Below are 24,756 nucleotides of genomic sequence, written 5' to 3' on the forward strand. Positions count from 1 at the left end.
TTTACATCAGAGTCCACAGCAGGGGCGGACTGACCATTGAGTCACTCGGGCACTGCCCGGGGGCCCCATGCCAGGCTCAGTAAAACCAGGGACAGTATGTAAAAATCCTTTTTTTTTTTTTTTTTACATCTGTCCCTGATATCTCCGAAACCGACATGCTTTTGATGTGAAAATCCCGAGATTTTAGCTACCCCCGCCTCTGTACTGCCTCCTGGCGTGGTGGCCATCTGTAAGTCCAGGGGCCCCATAATCTTCTATTGCCCAGGGGCCCCCTGAGTTGTCAGTCCGCCCCTGGTCCACAGAGTCCCCCTTTGACATCTGAACTAGCAGAGTTCCCTTTCACTGTAAGGGGGGACTCTGCAGACTCTGTAAGTGGGAACTCTGACATAAAGGATACTCTGGGAACCCTGATTTAAGGGGGGACACGGAGAACTCTGATGTACGGAGAGGACTCTGATGTAAGGGAGAACACTGTGGCCTCTGGTGTAAAGGGGAACTCTGATGTAAGGGGTGCTCTGAGAACCCTGATTTACCTTAGTGTACTCAGAGGCAGGAGAGAGAAGGGGGGGGGGACTTCAGTCACAGACAGGGATGGATGGTGAGCTCACTCACCCCTTGGCAGTTGGCACCTCTCATCCAGGTGTATCTGAGGCTGCTGGGTTTTAACTTTCTGGCCCCTGCAGCCAGTAACCCTGCTGGAAAGCCATAGTCTGGTCTGAAAAATGTGTCCGGGTTTCAGGCAGTCTGAAACCCGGACATAGGATTCCAAACCCGAACTGTCCGGGTGAATCCCGGACAGGTGGCAACCCTAGGTGCAGGTAAAAAAGAGGCTCTGGCCTAGTCTCTCGCTCTCCCCAAATGTGAATGTGTAAAGTATACATAATATCCTACTGAGCAAAAGGGGCGGTTTACAAGGGTGAAACAATGCATAAGATTGGGGGGAAAAAACTGCAGCTTTGACTGAAGTTTAATCATGCCTTGGCCATAGACCAGGTTTAGTCAACCTTTCAGAGGTTGAGATCTACCTTGACAACAATGAGGAAATCATAGATCTCCAGGGGGGTGTGGCAGGGTTGGACGCCTTTTTTAATAAATTGAGTGAGCGCTCAACAGCATAGTGACCTGTGCCTCTCCACGCCCTGTCACATCGCCCCCCCCCCCCCCCCAACAGTAGGGACCTCGGCCTCCCCATAGTGGTGTCCTACCCTCCTTCACATCGCATCTCCCCCACAGTATAGTGTCTTCTCCCCTCTTTTATGGTGTTTTCTGCCCGCCTTCCACCCCGTAGTAGGGTCATCTGCACAACCCACTATTGCAGTGTTCCCTTTGCCTCACAACCCCCCCCACTGACATCTGCAGAACCTCCCAACTTTTTGAGATGGGACTAAGGGACACCTATCGGCAAATGTATGCAGACATGGGACACACCCCTTGCCACACACCCTTAAAGGAGAATTGCAGCAATTTAGAAATCGGATGAAAGGTTTAGTACTGGGAAACATTTTTTGATAGCTAAAAAGTGAATTTTACATACATCCTATATAGATCAGACCAAACTGAGGGACAAATGAGGACAGAGGGACAGTCCCTCCAAATTAGGGACAGAGGGGAGCTATGCATCTGCACCCCATAGCAGTGTCAACGGTCCCCTTCACACACACCCCCAATTTATTGTCCCCATGCTGTGTCCTCTGTCCCCCATGACACCTCCCTCGCCCCGCCTGTAGTGTCTGCCCCTGTTACATTCCCCTGGGGTGTCTTCTGCTCCTCTGTCCCCTTCACACCCCCCCCCCCCCCCCCCCCAACTGTAGTGTCCTCCTGAAGACCCCCATGCAGTGCACGCTCTCCCTTCAGTGCACGCTGTCCCCTGTAGCAACCTCTGTCCCCTTCACACCAGTGTGTATGTTGCACTTTCCTACCTTACACTGGTGTATAGCAGGGAGTATTTAAGTTCTGGATAGAGGGTGGGAGCTGCCAGTTAACTTTTTACATTAACAAGCTGGAGATTGGTTGATCGGACCACCCGGGAAACCAATCACCTTCTGGGTAATGTGAAAAGTTAATTCCAGCAGCTCCCACCATGGGTTTTCTGTTTGAAGGCCAGTGGACTAGCAGAGGGTGCATCAGTGCCACTGCAGCTCCATGAAGCTACACGGTGGAAGATGGTACTTGTAGTCAGGGCCGCTGATAGGGGGGACCACCAGTCCTCCTGTAGGGGGCCCAGGCACACAGGGGGGCCCAAACAGTGGGAGGAATTAGTAGTGTGGTTTGGCGGAGGGGCAGTAGTATGCCCTGTGCAGCTCTCTGAAGCAGCTGAAAGCCAATTTCTCCCCCTCCTGCTGGCTTTCAGCTGCTGCTGCAGGGAGAGACACTATCACAGGGCATCATTGCTGTAATTTCTCTCCCGACACTGATTCTCCTTCCTGTTCTGCCTGCTTCTGATAACCCCCCCATGTGCCCCCTTGTCACTGTGAATATACATTTTTTTTTTTTTTTTTTATGTAAAAAAACAAATAAAGGGCTAATTCACACAGGTTCTCAGTTACGTTTGTGTCTACCAATAATGATTTTAGTGTGTTTTTTTGTGAAAATATGGTCTTGATATATTGGGGGGGGGGGCCCTACCATGTAGGCTGTACGGGGCCCCGTGATTTCTAACAGCAGCCCTGCTTGTAGTATATGCATTCACAGGAATCTGAGTGAATGGTGTGGCTGTAGCCCTACACAGCCGTGCTGTTTCTTTTTTTTTTTAAATGCGACCGTGGGTGCAGGAAGAACACGTGCCTGATACCGTGGGGGCTGGGGGGAGAGAGAACAGGAGTTAAACATGTTACATGTCCACCCTAAATACAGAACATGTAACTTGTTCCAAAGGTGAACTTAGTCTTTATCCCTTTCACTACCAGAGCATTTTTCGTATACCTAGAGATTAAAATGGTGATGGTTCCAATTTTTTGTCTCACGATATTCCCACAAAGGTCTAGGAAACCCAATTTCTGTAAATACACTAAAGTTAATTTATTTTTTTTAAAATACAAAAGATGAGGATGCACCGATTAAATGGATACCAACATGTCAAGGTTTAAGTTTACATGCACCTGTGAAATGGTGACAATCTTCAGTACCCGATGTAGCACTCTTGGGTTTAGTGAGAGAGCTCGCAAATTTACTTGACAGGAGATACCCTGGTCCAGGCAAGGGCAAACTCGGCCCTCCAGCTGTTTTGAAACTACAAGTCCCATGAGACATTGCAAGACCCTGACAATCACAGGCATGACTCCTAGAGGCAGAGGCATGATGGGATTTGCAGTTTCACCACAGCTGGAGGGCCGAGATTGCCTGCCCCGGGCCTGGTCAATTGCTAGAGATCCATTGATTTCTCCCCAAGTTTGGCCTTGTACTTTTCTGTTCTACCACTAGGTGGCTGGGTACTTGGTGATACGAGAAGGGCAACCTAAGGTCAGGTTATGGGTATATGGGGTATCTCGGCCATTGGGCAGGGGTTTTCTTGAATCTCTTGGCCTGCTGGGGGAGGTCAGATGGTCTGTTCTGTGCCACCTGGACAGCTGCCTGGGTGGACATTTGTCGTATCCCTGGCACATCTGGCTACTAGGCTGTGTGAGGGCCTATCCAGAACTAGGAGGGCAGGGTTGGGATTGCAGCTTACAGTCTAACCATCTGCCGGCCGGAGAACCTGTCAGTGGTCGGAGGTGGAAGGGAAGCTGTCTCCACTAAGGGACCAACCACCTTTACCAGGGACCACAGTGAGTAACGGGAAAGTACTGGAGCAGTATTCTCACCGAATGGACATGGTGGAGAATCTGGAAACTTTAGGCAGTGATCAAGTTGGGGACTCAACTAGTGGAGGTGACGCTTGCGGAGCAGCCTTGTGTGTCAAGCCACAGACCTCGCCGGTTAGCAGGGGTAAAGCTTAAGAAGTATCTGGAGTTCCAATCCAGGGATATGTCCGATGGCAGTCGATCATGTGTATGAGGCTTTAGACAGTTGCCATAGGAGACAGCAATCCTGCATGTACAGATGTGACGCCTTGCTGGGGGCCTTTTCCTGTATGGCTGTCCTCCCAATTGAAGTCTGAGTCTGCCAATTGAAATTGCAGCTACTTAAGGGTTTCCTGGCCCTAACCCTCTTTCCCTCGCAAAATATAAAGGACTGTTAAGATAAATAAAACCTCTTTTGCATCCAAAAAGTGTCTGGCACCCACTATGCCTCACAACCCACCACATACAGAAGGATGTTTGGCTATCTTTGGCCCTGAAGGTTCTCATTAGACTGGATTAGGTTAAAGACTTTGCTACCACCTATATTTTCTATAGGCGGCAACACCATAGGTCATCGGTTTAGTGTTTTAGAGGAGGTCTGGTGCTAGAAATATTGCTCTCCCTCCGGGGGGTGTGTGGGGGGCAATATGTAACGTGTATTGCAATCTAAGTTTTCATGTGTATGTGGGGGGATTTTATATGCTTTGTAACTTTGTTTTTTACAATTTTTTGTGTCCAATGCATGGGATTGTGGTAGCCATAGGCGTGCGCACAGGGTGTGCCAGGTGTGCCCAGGCACACCCTAGTCACCCTGTGCAGAACTGATTCCCCCTACTGATCTGGCTCCCCCTCTTTCCCCCCACAACACTGCCGGCTTCCCTCCTCTCCCACTAGTTGTTGCTGTGGATGTTATAGGATGAGTAGGGGAAGGGGCCAGTAAATATGTCATTTACTGACCCCTTTCTGAATGAAGATCGTGAATGATCGGTAGAGTGTGTTTGAGCTTTGGCGTGCGCACACCTATGGTGGTAGCGCAGCATTTGCAGGGTTAAACCAGGTGGTAAAAAGTTAAGGTAACGCCTCCTCCTCACCTGCAACTGCCCCGTGAAGAGTGATCCCTGAGGGTACTGCATGTGTGCATAAGCTAAGGGTCCATTTACAGCAGGTGGGGTGGGACTGTGTTGATCAGCTAATCCAACACAGTCCCTACACAAGACAGGATGTCCCTCCCTGTGTGACTGATTTTATTTAACAAAAACTGAGCAGTGGTGCATGTTAGCCATTCGGCTTCTAACTTCAGCTTTGCTAAAAAACAAACTGGAAGCTGATTGGTTTTTATGCAGAGATGCACCAGATTTTACACCACAGTACACCAGAAGCTGTGTTGTAATGCTGTGGCTGTTGTAAATGGACCCTTAGGAAGTCCCGCATGTCGTATAGCTGGTTACACAGTCAACTGCCAATCCAGACGTCTTTGGGTGACAATACCCGCTGCATTCACACCTTTATTTCAGCAATGTGTGAAAACCATGCTGCAAATGTGTGTTGCACATGCACTGCTATTAAATGGTAACAGAAGCCCAAATGTAGTTGGCAGGAGTGCGTTTTTTATTTTATTTTTTTCGCAACCATGCTACAAATGTGCTGTAAAATGTGTGAAACTTGAAACCTGAAAAAGTTACAGCGACTACTCCATTTTTTTATTTTATTTTTTTCTAGTAATGGTGCCGATTATTGTGGCAGACAAATCGGACATCTGACACTTTTTGGGAACCAGTGACACTAATGGTGATCAGTGCTAAAAGAAAATGCACTGTCACTGTACTAACACTGGCAAGGCAGGGGTTAACATCAAGGGCAATCAAAGGGTTAACTGGTGTGCCTAGGTTGTGCTTACTGTGGGGGAGGTGCATTTGACTAGGGGAAGGCAAAGATCCGTGTTCCTGCTTGGCAGAAACACAGGATCAGTACCTTCCTTTCTAACAGAACGATAATCGGCCTTGTTTCCATAGTGTGTCGTTCTGCCTGTGCCCTGTGTAATCGGCAGGTGCCGGTGGAGATTGAGTCCACGGTACCCGTTGCTGGGCTCCCACTGTGTGGAAGTGTCAGATCACATACTAGGTGTGTTCTGGCACAGAGCGGCTGCCCTGCTGCTGTAAATGTACAGTAGACTGTCTGCAAGTGGTTAAAGGTTTGGTGCTTTTTTTTTTTCCTTCCTTTAATACTTGCCTGCTCTTTGTAGTGGTTTCATATAGACAGAGGCGTATCTAGTGAAAATGGCGCCTATGGCAAGCATTGAAACTGCGCCCCTGTCAAAACATTTAAACCCATCTTTTAGATAACCAGGGACACGGCGGGGACAGAGAGGGACACTGGGGACCACTGGCGGCTGGTACTGGCGCAAACAAACTGAAAAACCCCCCTCCATAAATTTAAGCCACTGTGCCCATCAAACGCAGTCACTACCCTAATGTGGATCCGGTCTGGCCAGTCATCGGCCCTCACTCCCCTCCCCAGGAAGGGGAAATATTAGCAATTTCTGTGCCGGCGTTTCGCTTCAGCAGGGTGGGAACGGCGCCGGGAGCTACATTGGTGCGGTAGGCGGCCGTGGGAGGACGGGTGGGAGTTTTTTCATGCAGGGGGGTGTCTTTTTGCCTCCCCCTCCCCATGGTGCCCATGGCACTTGCCATGGCTGCCATACCCTAGATACGCCACTGCATATAGAGCAGCTCTGATCCTCCTTTTCTCGGGTCCACTGCCAGTGCTCCTGGCTCGTGCCCCCAATACAAAGCCACTTGTTATGGGGCACTGTGGTCCGTCATCAGATGGTACACACCAGGCCAATCGCAGCCCATCTGTACAATGTGATTAGCTGTGGCTAATCACAATAGAAACACTAAATCGATGTCATTCAGAAAAAATGGTTGTTTATAACGGTGATATTCACTTTTATAAGCAATCCTAGTGTGCATAAGTCGCGCTCACCTTCCCAGAGTAGTACATTGTTCTGGTCACGGTATGTATAAAAAAAAACAAGAAAAATATTTTAAAATTTTAAAAATATATGTAGCGCCTGGCTATTTTCAGAGCCGGTGCTATTGTAAATTTAGAGGGAGTTCAGAGAGGTAGTTGGCTCTAAACCTGTTATTTTGGTTACATTTTTAAAACTGTTTGTGCATACTTGTCTGGGGTACCGAGTTCCACCCCAGGCCGACAGGTGGCAGCAGTGGGGTCAAGTGTAGTTGGATATCTCTTCCCGGCAGCCAATCGGGAGGGTGGATCGCCTCGCTGTGAATGCTGGGAAGGGATATTTAAACGGCAGACACCATTGGTTCAGGGTCGCTGTGTTCCCGCCCTTGAGCTGAACAGTCGTCCCACCATCCCTGTGTATGGCCCGCCTGGCCGGTGTGTGTGTGTGTGTGTGTGTGTGTGTGTGTGTGTCGCAGTGTTCCTGGCTCCGGGACCACGTTGGTCCGGCGCACATTCATCCAGATACTGGGTCCCTAATTTGCCAGATGGTCCCGGTCTGTCCATCCAATCGGAGGAAGCCGCCTGATGAGGAGCCTGTCCGGGGAATACCTAGCACAAGGCTGGTGTTTGAAGAGAGGCCTGTCCATTCATCAGAGGACACTTGGGTTCTGAGAGGCCGGACGCGGGTCGCCTATCAATTGCTTATTTAAAGTTGTTGTAAACCCACTTTTATGACTTTTGCCTACAGGTAAGCCTATAATAAGGTTTACCTGTAGGTATAAAGAATATCTCCTAAACCTGTACGGTTTAGGAGATATTCCCCCCCGCAATGCGCCGCTGATTGCAGCGGTGCATGCGCAGGGGGGATCCTTGGCTGAAGGGCCGACCCATGCCGGAATGAAATCTCCCGCGTGACGTCATGGCCGCTCCAGCCAATCACAGCGCTGGAGCGGCGATATCTGGAAGACACGCTCAGCTCAGCGTGGACCAGGTAAGTTCCCTACCTCGTTCCGAGGTAAGTATTTCATAATGAGCTAATATGCGGTGCATTCTAGCTCATTATGGCTTTTGCCTTGCAGGTGTAAAAAAAAAAAAAACATATATGCGGGTTTACAACCGCTTTAACCAAAGCTATGTGAAGGAGAAACGGGTGCTGATTCCAGTCAAGAGGGATTTTGGATCACAATTGTCTCATATTGTGCTGCAAAAGAGCTCCACAGAGCCAGAATGAGAATCATTTATTGGTGCATTTTTATAGCACTGATCGCTGAATAATTGTCAATGGTCCCTAAAATGTGTCAAAGTGTCTGATCTGTCCACTGTAATGTCGCAGTCCCTCTAAAAATCACTGATCATTGCCATTACTAGTAAAAAAAAAAAAGTATAATAAAAATGCCATAAATATATCCCCTATTTTGTAGACGTTATAACTTTTGCACAATCCAATCAATAGATGCTTTTTGCGATTTATTTTTTGTTTTATAGCGCAAAAAAGATAAAAACTGCACAATTGTCAGTTAAAGTGACGCTGTGCCTAATTGCAAAAGATGGCTCGATCAGGAAGTGGGTAAAACTTTTTGGGACTGAAGTGGTTAAAAACCACCAAAAGCAAACTGTGTGAAAAAGCTTTATATATGTCGTGTGTGGAGAGTTACATGGCCGCACAATTGTCATTGGAAGGGGTGGAGGTAGCTGGTATAAAAACTTGGGAAAGGGTCCTTGGAGTGTTGTCACCTAGGACAGGAAGTGCCTTTGTAGAAGGGGGTGAGCTGTCCCTCTATGTGGTGTACTTTGCTCCTCTCCCATGTCTGAAGTTGTGTGCTGAGAGCCGTGTCTGTGTCCTCCCCCCTCCTCCTTCTCTCTTTCCCTCCCCTCCTCCTCCTCCATGAATGAAGTCCGCTCTGTTCTCTCTTCGGATTTATGAATGGGTGCCAGACTTCTCAATGAAACCTTGTCCAGCCCCGCCCCTGATTGGCCGCCGTGCCCTCCCCTCCTCCTTCCGCTGGCGGGGCGTGGTCCGAGCTCCCCTATTGGACGGGACGGCTCAGCCTGGCTTTCATTCACAAAAAACTCAATGAAACAAAAGGGAGAGAAGGGGGAAATGTGAGAGCATGAGAGAGGCGAACCTCCAATCACAGCGAGAAAAACAAGTCTGTCCGAACCGGGGGCTCCCTCCCCCTCCTCCTCCCTCCGCCCTCCACGGGAATATCGCTCCGCTCTCATAGAGAACATACCGCCGAGGTGAGAGGGGACTCCGGTACCGGGAGAGGGAGGGGGGCACGGCCACATGTCTCCGGAGAGTCTCACCTCCGCTGCTGCATTACATGCAACTAACTTTCCACAACTTGCAGAAACTCCTTCTCACCTGGGACATACTGAGTGCTGGAGCCTTCCAGTCCTGGGACACCAGCACCCCCCTCCCCCTCCTCCTCCTCCCCTCCCCCCCCATCTCTCTGCATTTTTCTCAATGGGTCTCATTATGTATGCATGTTTGTGTTCTCCATTCATCTCCCCCCCCCCCTCCTTTCCTGTCCTTACAGACCAGTCCTCCATGACAACACACACATAACCAAATGGAGCATAGGATGAGAGGATACCTGGACCAGCAAGTGCCCTACACCCTGACTAATGTGAGTCCGCCTAGTATGCTGCACTTCTCCTCTCCCCTCATCACTCCTTCCTTCCTTCCACCTCTCCTCTCCACCACTTTTATACTCACAGTTCTACTTTAATCTTTCCTTAGAATCCTCAGAGACATGGAGACGTAGACAGATACTACATAGGAAGCAAGAGGAAATTCATGGATGCAGATCTACCGCCGCAAGAATCCGAAGGTAACGCACCTACCTACCCACTACCTACCCACCCACCACCTACACAAGGGTATAGGGGTGACACACATGTTTTGTGTGTATGCATCAAGAAAAAAGAGATGGAGATATATATATATATTCAATTTTTTTGGTGTGTATGTGATAGAGATTATATATATATATATATATATATATATATATATATATATATATATATATATATATATATATATATATATATATATATATATATATATATATACTTTTATAAAAAAAAAAAACACGGTGGCACTGCTGAAGATATGTTTTTTATTTTTGTAGAATCTTTGTATTTTATTTATTTGGGTGTTTTTTATTTGAGAACCCACATGGTAGCAAATGTGCCGTCCACCCTCCTAGACATTGCATGTGTGATGGATAATAATTTTTGGTGTTTTTAGATTCACACTATCATAAAGAAAAAGTGTGTGTGTGTTGGAGATATATATATATATACACAAATTCCCATGCTTTATTAGAGAACCACGGATTAGGAATATACCTGTAAACATGTCTGGACACAAAGCATCAGATATTTTTTAAATAATGTCATTCCATGCAACAAGAATTGGTGACACTGTGTGTGTGTGTGTGTGTGTATGTATATGTGTGTGTGTGTATGTATGTATATATATATGTGTGTATATATATATATATATATATATATATATATATATATATATATATATATATATATATATATATATATACACATTTTTTTTTTATATGAAACGACTTCTCAAAATACAATCCCCCTCATGTTTTGAAGTGGTTGCTGCCTTGCATTTAAAGTGGTCCCTTTGAATATAAATGTACTTTACTTATTTTTCTAGTTTTAATTTATTAGAGCAAGCATAGAAAGGGCCATATAATAAAAATATATTTTTTTTGTAGCAATACACACGTGCACTGGACCTTGGTTACAGTAAAGGATCCTGAATGGGATGCATTGATTTTAGTTCCCACATTGAATTTCACAGCTACACCTACCAAGTGAATAATTCTTCTATTCAGTGCTGTTCAGAGGATACGTAGTGACAAGGGATTTGTAGACTTCTTTAAAAGTGCCTTTGCCCATACAGCTATATAGAGCTGGTGACTTTTGCAGGATGGTGGCTACCTCCTGTAGTAGATACTGGTGATATTTTGTTTGCTTTTTATACATAATAAGAGCTGGTTGACATTTGCAGGATGCTGGCTACCTGTGTAGTAATTACTGGTGATATTTTGCTTGTCATTCTACACAATCCTAGCTGGTTGCAGGATGCTGGCTACCTGTGTAGTAGTTACTAGTGATTTTTTTTTTGCTTGTCATTCTATACAATCCTAGCTGGTTGCAGGATGCTGGCTACATGTGTAGTAGTTACTAGTGATTTTTTTTTTTTTGCTTGCCTATTGAGCTGAGCTGGTGGCAGTTTACAGGATGGTGCCTACCTCTGTAGTAGTACCAAATGTACAAATGAGACCTACAAGATATATTAATAAAATAAATCTGTAGTCTTTGAGTAATGGGCTATAGTTTGATAGTCTTCTCTTATTCTTTCAGATCTCTTCCAGGATTTAAGCCAATTCCAGGAAGCCTGGTTAACAGAAGGTAAGCTTTAACCCCCAATTATTCCCCCCCCCCCCTTTTCCCCACTACCACCCCAAGCACACTATGGTCGGCACATCTGTATTTATTTCTCCTCTCTCGGTATTTATTTTAGCCCTTTCCACAGATGAGCAATATTTTTCTTTTCTGCCAACATTTTGCGACTTGTTTAACTTGGGGATTATGAATAAAACAATTGTGCTGTGTATTTGCTTATGAAAAAGATCTGGCTCTGGGCCCACTCCCCTCCCCCCCCCCCCACTTTTTTAAAGTTTGTCTTCCTTGGTGCATCAATGTTTAGCATCTACGTTCTAGTTATGCAAGTGTTGCGTAGAGATTACTATGTCTATCTTGGAGCATTGTCATCTTTTTTGAATGCATTTTTTTTGTTTCTTTTCTTTATTTTTTTTTTTTCTTTCCCCTAACATTAGTTTGAAAGGGAAGTCAATTCCTTGGAGCCTAATTAGCTGGAAGCAAATGGCATGTTAGATTTAGTTTTGTGCAGTCTGTAAGGTTATTTTCTTGCTGGCTTGAGAGGAATTATCATTTATTCATATAGCACTAACCCATCCTGCAACACTGCAAAAATTGCAGTACTTGGTAATGGCTGGAAGTCCTGTTTTTAAAGCTCTTCCAATCCAGAAAGGTTAAGAAGTGCTGGGGGACGTGTTCTGATACAGATGGCTCCTGTTTTTTTGAATTTGAAGCCTTTTGATGCATTTCTGTTATGTGGGGGTTGATGGTAAACGGTTATCAAATGCCTGGGAGTGGTCCCATTAACATATAGTAGCTTTTTCATGACTAAAGTGTGCAGCAAAAGCGTTGCAGGATGACTTCCAATGCTTCATGTTGACACACAATGCATTTTTTTCAAGCTTGTTGATAGTACATATCTGACTATAATCGCACACAATAACATATGGTATACATTAACACAGGAAATGACCAAAAGGGGTTCCGTGCCCATTGAAAATCTACTTCATTGCTGTTGGAAGATGGGCTGTGTTTTGTTCTTTGTGATATTGGTCACCTCCCGTCTTTTAATGTTTTTTTATTTTTTTTCCAAGATGTTAGTCTTGTGTAAATTGTCTGAATGCTTGCTTTGCCTATTATTGCATCATTACTGCTGTGGCTAATTCTAAAGTGTTTTTCTCTTGGTCAGTGATTTATTTTTTCCATAGATTTTCTATGAAATGTAAAGGTTTTTGAACGGTGTTTTGAAGATTTAAAAAAAGTGTGCTATTAAGATGACATGGTGTACTCTGGTATTCAGCAAGGCCTTGATTTTAGTTTTGTATGTTTGACTTGAACATATTTGAAATATTTCACTCCATTTTGACTTCCGAGTTGTACTATTGAATAGGATGTTTTATCTTCCTAGAGATTGTTGTGCCCTTCTGTTCAGTGTCATGCAATGTGTGCTATATACAGAAACGGTCAGGTGGACTTGTAGTTAAAAGTAGAGGCTGCTTACCTTACAGGGGAACATGCAAGGTTCTTGTTCAAATATTATTTTTATGTAAAAATTTATATTTTCAGTATGTTTGACATGTACAGATTTCTTAAGCTGATGGCATTAGGATGCTCCCTTGCAATTAAGCGGCAGAATTGGCAGTCTGCAGTGCCTGCTCTGGGGGGACATAAGAGGAACGTTGTGTATCCTGATGTACAGAGGGATCCTTGATGGGGATCCTTTTGTAATTGGGGGCTCTGGTGTAGGGAAACCCTGATTGGAGGAGCTCTGGGGGATTTTTTTTTTTCTCTGCTGAATTTTTGTAAAATATACAGTGTGGCCCTCATTTGGCTGTTTGGGCTTCCTATCGGGTCTGTGCTGGCCACTTGCAGGTAGCCCAACTGCAAACTGAAGGAATGCACAAGGCAGATTGACAATGGTGTGCTGCACTGTAAAAAGTAATACAAATTATTTCCCCCAACGCAAACCTTCCCCCTAAAATGTAATTTTGCCTTTCGCTGACACAACCCCTCTCGACCCTTGCTCACATATGGATATTCATTTTATTTATATTTATATTTTTGTAATTCAAAGCAGAATTTCTTCTTCTCCTAGGCAAGCCTTCCAAATTTTGTGCAGATGTAGCACAGAGCCCTGTGGCTTATCTTTTGTATGCACAGTTTTATTTTTATTTTTTGCAAAACATTTTTTTTTTACGGAATTTCCAAAACTTTACAGAAATCTACTGCTTTGTGCCGAGGCGGTATGCCAGGACCCAAAGGTCGAGGAAAGCCCATTGACACATGCGTTCTAATAACGACAATGGTGACACGGGGGTGGAGCCAAATGAATGGGCACTTGAGTTCCTCTTTAGGAAAATGGCAGTGCATGCTGCTAAACGCACAGAAAAATAATGGGTTTAGGAATTGCATAGTTTTTAAGGAATCCAAATGTACTATGGAGAAGAACTTTGCATTGAGGCTGGCTTCACACCTATGCACTCCTTTTTTCTCTTTATGCATTTTTCGCTGTGCATTTCTTTTTAAATGAGGTATGAGAGAAGCCTGTCCTTTCCCAGTTGTAGCTAGGCTCCATTTCTATGCATTTGCAGCACATAAAAAAATGCACGCTACATGCTCTCCAATTAAATTCCACAATGTGCACACTGATGGATGGACGAGAAAAATGTACACAACATTTTTTTTTCAAAATGCAATGGCTATATGTGAACCAGACACACTGAAAACTAAGGGATGCCAAATAACATGAGTTTTGATGTGTTGTAACCCATGTGTGTTATGTAGAAGCATGAACCCGGGCCTTAAAGTTGTCAAATGGCACAACCCAAGTACCAAAGAAATAATCCTTTCTGTAAGAAAAACATGCAATTTATGGTTTTGCATTGTGTGGGGTTCCCCCCCATCTGCAAGTGATTCACCCGTTACTTGTACAGATGACTATTGTTAACGAAAGTGGGAGGGAAAAAAACGTAATTTTGGGTTGTCACTGAACAGTAAGAATAGTTTCAGTGATTCTGGTGATGAAGGAATCCCTGTTTTTTCAAGGGAGGAGGGTTTTTCTCACATCCTGTTAAGGCTATGGAACAGGAAGTGTAGGGAATCTCTCCAATGGGACAAAGAATGGAAAACTCTCCCTTACTCTATCCAAAATATGGGGGGGGGGGTGAACTTTAGTTTAAAATGTGTGTGTGTGTGTGTGTGTTTTTTTTGGTTTACGTAGACAATGCATTAAGGTAAAAATACTCTTTAGAACCAGTTTAAAGGGTTTGTAAAAGTGTTTTTTTTTTTTTTTTTTTTTTTTTTTTTTTCTCTAAATAGCTTCCTTTACCTTAGTGCAGTCCTCCTTCACTTACCTTGTCCTTCCATTTTTGCCTTTAAATGTCCTTATTTCTTCTGAGAAATACTCACTTCCTGTTCTTCTGTCTAACTACACACAGTAATGCAAGGCTTTCTCCCTGGTGTGGAGTGTTGTCGTCCCCCCTTCCCTTGGATCACAGGAGAGTCAGGATGCCCACTAACACACAGCTCCTTTATCTGCAACGTAGAGAGCGTCCTGACTCTCCTGTAGTCCAAGGGAGGGGGCGAGCACGACACTCCACACCAGGGAGAAGGCCTCGAATTACTGTGTGGAGTTAAACAGAAGAACAGGAAGTGATGATTTCTCAGAAGAAATAAGGACATTTTAAAAGCAAAATGGAAGGGTGAGGGAGGACTGCACTAAGGTAAAGAAAGCTATTTAGGGGGGAAAAATTGTACCTTTTACAACCCCTTTTAAGTTGGCATTGCAAAGATGGCTCTTTCCTTAACTGTTTTCTTAATATAGAGCGTGTGCCACGTAGCTGGACATTCTGTAGTCAAGCACTGCAGTATAACACAAACCGTGAAATGTCATTTTATCAGCTTTATTAGACTACTTTTCCTCCTAATCTATGGCTGATTGAATGGGCACAAGACTGCTATCAGCTCTGCACTGATTACAAAGTCCAAACAGGCATGTATGGAAAGAAAACACAAGGAGAATATACTGGAGAGAAAAAAAGCTATGGAGAAGGATTGAATAATATGGACAGTTCAGGGGTCAGACTGGAGGAATGGGCACAAAGGTAGCTTAGAGGGGGATTGGTTTGAGAGGTCTTGGAGGGAGGAGGGTTGATGGGCATAGCCAGGATGTGTCTATTGGCTGTATACACTGTTTGTACATGCTACAGTCCTTATCAGTGTCCTTAATTACTGAGCCACAAGTGAACATGTCACACAAACTGCAGGCAAAATATAATTTTGAAACAAAAAAAATGAAATGCCCCCATAACATATGCTTTTTGGTGTGCAGAAAGCGAACCCTTTGTTTTAAAAACATATTCAATAAAGCCAGCAACTGTTGAGCAATTAAAAGTGTGGTCAGGGCTTCATAATGTATACAGTGCTGCAGCCAGCAATATGTAGTGTACAACATGGCATATGCAATGCATCAATCGAGTGCAGGGCTCAGAACTTTGTAATGTTAACATTAATGTCCTCATAAATGTTTGTGGTCAGTGGTGTCTATTCCCCCCTAAGGGTGCATTCACACCTGAGCGCTTCGTTTTCAGGCAGAAAGTCTTGCGTTTTTTGCTTCTTTTTTTTTGGCACAATTTTACCTGCGACTTTGCATGTGTCAAATGGCCACCAATGTAAGAGAAGAAAAACGCCTAAAAAGAAGCTCCAGAACTTGTTTGTGCTTTAGGCATTTTCGAGCTTCTGGCTTCAGGCGTTTTGGAGTGGAGAAGTGAACCATCTCCATAGAGAATAATTATTATTATTTTTTTCTCCTTCAGCGTTTTGTAGCTTCAGGCTTCAAGCTACAAAATACTCAGGTGTGAATGGGGCCTTAGGTGTTGGTGGTCAGATCCCTAGGACACAGTGACCTAGGGATCAGCGAGGAGGACCATAAGGTGCAGTGGGGAACCAGGTACTTGATTGGCCAATACAGAGGAGTGTTTGACAGTGGTTGAGAGCAAGATTGGTGATATGCAGGCAGCTGGACTGGTAAATATACACGTTTCTTTTACAAGCAGGACTTTAATGTGTGTGTGTGTGTTTGTTTTTTTTTTTGTTTTTTTTTTTTTGGGCTATAGCTTATACTAGAGGGTGTTCCACTTACCAAAAATACCCCAGGCCTGATTCCATTGCTTCATTGGAATGGTAACACAGAGGGATCTCAATTAAGGTGTGGTTTTTTTTTTGGAGGAGTTTATTTGGATACTTTAGAAGTTGTAGTGGAGAGTTAGATGGCGATTATTCATTACAGGTTCTTGTAAAGCGATGTCAAGTTACACAGCACTTTACACATATATTGTACATTCACATCAGTCCCTGCCCGTGAGAAGCTTGCAATCTAAGGCCCCATCTACATTATACTAGGACCAATTTAGACAGGAGCCAATGTATCTACCAGCATGTCTTTGGCGTGTGGGAGGAAACCAGAGTCTACAGTGGAAACCCGCACAGGGAGAACATGCACTCCAGGTAGGTAGTGCTGTGGTTGGGGTATTGGATGTTAGTGTAAGGGTGAAAAGTGCAGGTAGCTATATGAAGTGCTAGTAGAATGGAGAGTTCAGCTTGATACCTTCAAAGTTGTAGTGGAAGACTAGAGAGCCCTGTATGAGATATTAGAAATGGTAGTGGAAGAGTAAAGCGTTCAAGCAGACATATTAGAAGTGGTTGTGGTGCAGGTATTTAGGAGTTCAAAGGGGCATTGGGGAAGCGACCTAATGCCATTTCAACACCTCTCAAACGCCCTCTGAAGTACAATCCAAGCATGGGGCTAATGCCGATGTAAAGTAGCCCTTGGGGCAATTGTTCCAGTAGCAGCTGTCTAACTGGCAGATTTACCCCCACCTCTTGTTCTGTTGACCACTGGAAAATCTGGATGTCCTTCACTTTGTTCCTGTGGCAATAGACAGAACAAGTTGAGTGAATCTACTCGGGTAAAATGGCAATAAAAACTTTTGTTTTACACTTCCCTACCCTACTAAGTTAAACTTAATAAGGTAGAACTTGAAAGTTTTTGGTTATACATACATTGTTACTTTTGTTAGCAGGGGAATTTGTAAAGGCTGATCTAGAAAAGGTAATCGCATTTACCCCTCTTGTACATTACCCTTCTGTGTGCCTTGATTTACAATTTCCCCCACTGTACTCACAAGTAACCTAGGTTTTTTTTTTCATACTTATCGTTTTTTTATTGGATGGAACCATTTTGTGGATTCAATTTGTTAGAGTATGTCTATCTGCTTTTTGTATTAATGCAACAACCTATTTTTTATTTTTTTTTATTTATGACCTTTTAGTTATACTATTGTAGTTTTACTAGTTGCATTTTATTTCCTAAACCTTTTTACGCATAAAGGCAATTGAGCGACATATTGACCAGTAGATATCATTAACATAATAATTTATCTTTTAATGGTTTCATCTTCATCAGTAACGTTTCATCTACAGTTTTGTAATTTATTTCTCTAACATTACTAAGAAGGAAATCTGTCTAGTGATTTATAGTACTGCTACAAATTTTGAAACCTTTTATTTAAAAATTTGATGACAGCAGATCAGCTGTTAGAAGTGAAAATGTAATTTGGCCAATATTAATTTCATTTAATGGATGAATACTCCATATCACTAGAGGACTGGTTGCAGTTAGGTGCCAGATTTCTATATTTCGTCAAGCTTCAAAGTTGACTGAATCAATACATCATGTTGCAAAAAAAAATAATAATCCAGTTTTTCTTTTTATTTTCTTTATAATAATTAATTATTTCTATATCCTTGTGAAAACGCATGGCTTGGCCTGAATAGGTCTGTGTGAAAGTAATTGGTGTGTTGTGGTTTCCACCATATTGCATTTTTGAAGAACCCCATACAGTAGACTTGATTGGAACAGTGGCAGTGAGCACACTGCAGGTTGGTGTGAATTGACTGTATAGGAGACATTTTGCATTAAAGGGACACTAAAGGCAAGATTTTTTATTTTTTTTGTTTAAAAATAACAAACCTATTATACTTACCCCCGCTGTGCAGTTCGTTTTGCACAGAGTGGCCCCGATCCGTGTCTTCTGGGGTCCCTCGGCGGCTGTCTCTGCTCCTCCCTGCAAAAGCTTTCCACATTCATGCGAGCTCCCTCGCATGGTGGAAAGCTTTTGCGAGCCCGCTCCTGTGATACAGCGGCGGCCATAGCCGCTGACTGCATCACTCGGCCCCGGCGCGCCGCGTCATCCGCTGTGATTGACAGCAGCGCCAGCCAATGGCTGCGCTGCTATCAATCCGCCTAGCCAATCAACGTCCAGGCTGGGAACCGAACAGGATGACGAGAACGCGCCCGGGACTTTCGAGGGGTGAGGTAAGTAAAACGGGGGGGGGGGGAGGGGGAGGCGGTGCTGTCAGATGTTTAAAAAAAAAAAAAACTTTTACCTTTACAACCCCTTTAAGTGAAAAATCCATAACTGTGCATCTAGTGGGAACAAGCCCTAAGAATTATCTAGAGGTTTGAGAGTTAAAGGTTTATCTATGTAGTTGTATTTTCGTACACGCACAACAGACTGTTTCCTGGTTGTGTTGCTCATACCTGCTACGGTGTGCTTGGTAGTAATTTCAAGAATAGTAAAATCAAACTGTGGTACAATCATGTTCTTTCTTTTTGTCAGATGTCTTTAGTACACTTGGCAGCCATTATTTTATTTTTTCTGTGGCAAAGTAAACCTAAAAACACACTTTTTCATTTCCTTGCATCAATGATGTAACTGTTGTGATATAAATCATGTGTTATAAAATGGGTAATGTCTGGTGAACTGATAGTTACCACAGTGCATGCATAGTTGTGGGATTTGCTTTTATGGGATTCCCCTTGATTACCAACATTTAATATCTAGAAGGAATGCAAGAATGGCATACGTTAAATGAACATTAAATGTATTCTGTGTTGTAAGGGCATTTTGAGAATGCCATAGGAGTCGGATGAGTCGGCCAGCCAGATACAAACCAGGGAAAAAGCAATTTAATAATCATAGCAGCCAGAACTTTGTAGTTGCACGTTTTTTTGCTGTAGTGCTCTAATTTGTCCGTTTTACGGCATTAAATTTTTTTCCTGAATCCCATAATGCTCTGCTTTCCAAATGCTCCAAAAAAGATCATGAAGAGGTTAAGTAGACTAATGAACATGGGAATTGCAGTTTAACAATTGGATCAGAGAAATGAGGGTGCCCATACTGTTGCTTGGCTATTGTACAGGCAGACATTGGACTGTCCTTTCCAATGCAGGTGAGCATACAAGTCTCTGCACTACTTGCAATGATGGATATAGTAAGACCCAGGATTGCTACTTGAAGTCTCTAAACATTGAAATGTGAGCCTTCTGTATCTTCCTTCAAGGGACCCTTCTCTTTTACCACTTGTAACTGGAGCCATGCTTTTTAATATCGGAATAGCAAAGTCTATCAGAACCCCGGTATCCATTTGGTTTGATATCACGGGTAGGTCTATTATATCTGTTGCTTCTGACCTCGCACTGTGGTTTAGATTTATGGTGGCACAATTTAACACTTGGTTTTCATTGTAGAATAGATCGAACTGTAGACTTGGTTGTAAACATGTTTTTGAGTGCGGATATATTTTTTTGTGGGTTGTGCCCAAACTCATTAATGGGAATTCCTAATATTTGCAACATTCTGCAGTATTTCATTGTCTTGTCTTATCTTCATAGAGTAGGTAAGCAAGTCATCTGAGCAAATGCAATTATTGCCCCTGAGAATAATTGATCTTATGTGGCTGTGGTTAGGATCTTGGCTAATGCCATCATAGGTTTATTTTAACCGTATGACCCGTTTTGAAGCCATACACTGGTTTTTTTTTTGTTTTTTTTTTCCCCATGTCGCTCTATTTTAGAGATAAAAATGGCACTTTCAAACCCTAATTATTTTTTTACACTAAAAATGTTGAATCTATGTATTGAATGAAAAGTAAAAAAAAGACTTTTCTGTGCATTACCTTTTTAACACCATGCAAAGTGCCATGCATGAACACAAGCCATTTTATTTGTAGGTTTTTTTTCAACCTTGAAACACTTGCATATATCTTGCATGAGTTTGCAGTTGTACTGTTTTGTATCATTTCACCTGTATCTTGTTTTTTATATTTCTATCTATCGCGATTCTGAAATGTATCTAGTGGTTTAATCATTGAAGTTTATTCTTTTCATCTATCTCTGATGGTAACAAGTCGTTCTTTCTTTCCGAGTCAGGGCTGAAAGACTTGTGTATATAATGAATGTAATTGTCTAGCTCCGATTGTCCTTTACGTGATTTGTTTATTACTTGCGCTGGGATTGTGTTACCACTGAATACTTTAGATTTGATTTATGAAATGCCTTACTTGACTATCGTGAATTAAGCTGTTTTTGGATTTTTGGTAATGGGGAAAATATTGATATCTTAAAGGAATTGGGTGTGAAATAATTAAAAAAACGCATTTTCTGCTTGGCAATGTTGGATTTATGTGACTTGCTTTCTTGGACATCTAAAAATGACTTTTTTTTTTTTTTTTTGTTGTTTTTGTAAAAGTGTTTTGCCAATCTTGGGTTTGGTGCAATATGTTTTAAATTGTGCTAGTCTTCTCCCCTATATTGATAATGCTATGTCGTGAATCTTTATAGACCACCATAATTGTAGTTAATGATTTGGTGTCCAGTTTACCAGCATTTTATAGTCATAATCCAACAGGATATTTGAAAAATACTTTCTCTCTTCCGTCCGTAGAATTATTATTTTTTGGAAACTGGTTACTTTTAGCTTTTGGTTTAGAAGACATCAACCGATTAAAACCAGGAGTAAATGCAGGTTGCTAGTTACACATTTGTCTTTCAGTAATTAAAAGGCTCGGTTGTAAACCATCTTGATAAGTATTATAGTGTCTACAATAGTTTTAAGCATTTGGTGTCTAATTGGAGCCTTTGATGTTCCAGTTCAGAAAATCTTCATCTCAGAAGTGTTTGTAGAGATATGGGAAGTGGCAAAGCTTGAGATTGTATTGTTGATTTAGGAGCACTCTTATCTGCCTGGAAATCTGCATTACCCTTGCTGACATAGGCGGCACGTGATATGTTATGAAATTGCTGGGATACCAATTTATAACAAATAACACATTTGCAGCTGAGCCGGGACAAAGGTTTATCAAAGTTTTTCCTTTTGCGTTTTCGCTAACCAGTGGAACAACCAAACTTCATGATCTCTTCAAGCTGTCTTGGCAGATCTTCATGTATTCTGGCTCATGCGTTTTTTCTAAAGTTTATTTTAAGGGATAGAAAATCAACACAAACGCAACTGTCAAGGTGTTGTATAAGACCCCCCCCCAGAACTAACCCAATGGGTCCCAAATGCATGCATCTTCTAATAACTCATGTCGACCAATAAAGAGTATTTGGTCTTTTTGCAAAACATTAATTTGAAGCACAGTGGCCTTGTTTGTGTCCATTGAGCAAAGTTTTTCAGCTTACCAATTGTTTTCTAATATGTCAAGTTCAGACCATAAACATTTGCGGGTGTGCAGAAAATTGCAGCGTAACTTATATGGTTTAAATAAGCCCTAAATGTTTAAAATATTCTTCAAACTTTGGTTTTCTGTCAATAGTGGTCTGTGTGTGTTTTTTTTACCACAAGGGCTTTAAAACGGTAATGAAATTTAATAACGCAAATTGAATAATTTTATGTGTGTGTCAGAAAACCCCACTTTATTGCTGCCTGTGTTCCAAGGGCAGAATTTTTTTTTCTCTCTATCCTTGAGACCAGTGTCACTGGGATTAAAGGTGATGAGAAAATAAAAATTGTCAAGGGAATTTGTACTGTATCCAAAATATTGGGGGGGATGTTTTGGGATTTAGGTTTGCTTTAAATAAATACTTGTCATTGTTCCCCTGCTTTAAAATGTATCAACTGATGTCCTTTGAACTGCTGTCTCAAACCCTTTTGGTTGGGCCTTCAGCCTGAACAAGGGCTTGAGCAAACTAGGGCTCTAGTGGAGGTCTTAACAGGAAGAACTAGGTGATGAAGGTACAATAGCAGGCTTACCCTTTAGGCCTAGAAGTGGAGTTTCCTTTGATGTGCTAATAAACGTGCTTACTCAGCCTTACTTCCTTAACGGCACCACTGCTATCATCGTTGAAGCTAATCATGAATTTGATATGTCTAGTAGTGAAAGTAGACAAAAGTAACTGTTGTCTGTTGATCCGTGTAATGCACTTTATTTGGATACCTGTTTGCAGAAGTGGTTAAAATGCAGGATAAGTTATCTAGGTAATAGTAACATAACTCTTTTTTAGAAATGTTTTGAAGGCAAAAACCACACATGGTATAACATAGTGGGATTCCATAGAATTCTATTCAAAGCAACTGCTAAGACGGTATCAAAATGCTGAGTACAGCAATAATACAAGGAAGTAATGGGTTCCTACAGCTTCATTCTTATTCAAAATAATTTGATATGGTTGTATCGACTATAATCTATATTGGTTCCCTGAAAGTCTCACTATGTTAGAATTTGCGTGGCGTGTGTTGTGTAGTAAAGATGTTGTGTATATGACAAAAAATTGCCCCCATGCAACTTTTCCTTTTTTTTAATGTTATCATTTTGGAGGTATAACAAACTTAAACCTTGAATAAAGGGGAAGAAAATAAAAAAATATCTAGATCTAAAAAAGATGGAGGAGAGAGATGGATAATCTTTAATCTATCTTTTAATTCTCAAAGGTTTCCAGACACAATCTGTTAACCTGAAGATTTCATATTCCTATTAAATACATGCTCAGATAAACCAAATGCACACTTCATGCTTGTGGTATAGGCAGAGGAAGCAAAGACACATGCATCCTCTCTTTGGGGCAGTTGCTGAAAATATCCAACGTGTCTATTATCTGGTGCCCATAGACCTGGGGATCAGGCAAAATCTAAAACTAAGCAGCAGCCGACCTACTGTTGAGAATTTCCATGGATAAGTACTAGTGGTCTACTCTAGGCATGTCAGATCAGTATTTTTTGGGCTGTAGGCAGCTCCTACTCCTTAGCAGGCCTTGGTAAGAATGTCATTTGGATTAGGATCCAGCTGTTCTCCATTTTGGTAAAAAAAATATACATTTGCTCATGTACTTTTTAAACTCGGTGCCTTTTAGAAAAGGTTTTAAGGTCCATTTATCTGGAATAAAATGTTAAGTTGCAACTGTTGATATAAAACAATACAGCCCAAAGTGGTCTGTTTCTAAAGCAAAATAGGTGTGGACCTCTGTAGACGTGGGTAGCCCCTAAAAGTTGGTTCACTGTCACATAAGTCTAATATTCCTACTCCAAATGGTGGCGTTTGTTATTGAAAATCAAGCGCTGTTTGTCCAGAGTTTAGAGCTGTGGCTGGGGAATTCCTTGATAAGGTGTCTATCTATAGAGTACAGAAACTTTTCTTTCCTATGCCTTTTTTTTTTTTTTTTTTTTTAAAAGAGATTTAAAATAGAAATGGCTACATGTTTGTGGTTACTTGCTGGCAGCGGCCATAGCTCTGTATTCTGAGTTCTGCCTCTTTTTATGTAATTATACTTTGGCACAGGCAGTCTAGGATCCTCGGATTGCATCATCCGGCCTCCAAAACAGGGAAAGTTTTCACAACGCAAAGCACTCTCTCCTGTTTCAGAAAATGCTGAAAAGGCTTTTCTAGAAATCTGCATAAGGGACAGTTCCTTCCTTTCTGAGTAAAGCCTAAAGAAAACTTGTGTGGGCTTCCATCGTACTTCTGGTGTAAACATTGGTAGCCCACCTATATGTACATATGTAAAAGACCCAGATCCGCAGCTTTTGCTCATGGACAGGCAGAGGCAAACGTAGCTATTAATATTATCATTTATTATACATTTTAACCACAGCGTGTGGTGTTAACGTTCACCTGTTTCTGGAGATGTTTATAAGGAATTCATGTTAGTTTACACTTGTATAGGGTTTGTTATTTATCCTGGTGTACAGATCTAAAATTTACTTCAGTAAAAAAAAGTATTGTTTTTAATATTGGATTGAGATGTCCTAGTTTGACAGGGTTCATCAAGTGCATGCTGAAAAATATATATTTTTATGGCTGCATTGCCGTTTTATGGCTAGAATGAACTATTGCACCCGTTAAGGTGATTTTAATGTTACATTGCAGTCACTATACAGTGTATTTGTATGACCAGAGTCCTTTTTGTAGGCGCTCTGTATGTTGCAGACTCCTGACCCCTGCATTCTCTGTGTGTTTGGGGGCACAGACAACCTTAAAAAGGGGGGTCTTGCCCTGTAGCACTCTATTCATTTCAGTTTGTCCAGATTTAATGGGTTAATGTTGACTACCTTCTGTGCATTGCAGTTATGACTAGACTAAAGACCCCTTCTTTTTATTTAATTTTTTTCTTGGGGTGATCCATTGTTAAAACTGTACAGCAGCCGAAACCTTTGTAATCGGAGTCCTTTGTATGCATTGAGCTGTATATACTTCTGACCCCTGCACTCTGTTGCATGCTCTTGAGCGCTGCATCTTTTTTGTACAGTGTACAATA

General features: G+C 42.4%; 1 protein-coding gene across 2 annotated transcripts in view; it reads left to right on the forward strand.

The window, feature by feature from the left end:
* LOC120919348 (ETS translocation variant 4-like) overlaps positions 1–24,756 on the forward strand; it is a 94,335-nt gene that overhangs the window by 22,517 nt on the left and 47,062 nt on the right. Inside the window, exons 1-4 of one of the 2 annotated variants that reach the window (XM_040331462.1) lie at positions 8,813–8,990; positions 9,290–9,379; positions 9,493–9,583; positions 11,148–11,195. In XM_040331462.1, coding sequence (XP_040187396.1) covers positions 9,323–9,379; positions 9,493–9,583; positions 11,148–11,195 — 196 coding nt within the window. In that variant the 5' untranslated portion in view covers positions 8,813–8,990; positions 9,290–9,322. Of the gene's footprint in view, positions 1–8,812; positions 8,991–9,289; positions 9,380–9,492; positions 9,584–11,147; positions 11,196–24,756 lie in introns of those variants that run through there. The other variant, XM_040331463.1, reaches the window with a different exon arrangement.

The sequence above is a fragment of the Rana temporaria genome, chromosome 12 (assembly GCF_905171775.1).
Source record: "Rana temporaria chromosome 12, aRanTem1.1, whole genome shotgun sequence".
NCBI classification, from domain to species: Eukaryota; Metazoa; Chordata; class Amphibia; order Anura; family Ranidae; genus Rana; species Rana temporaria.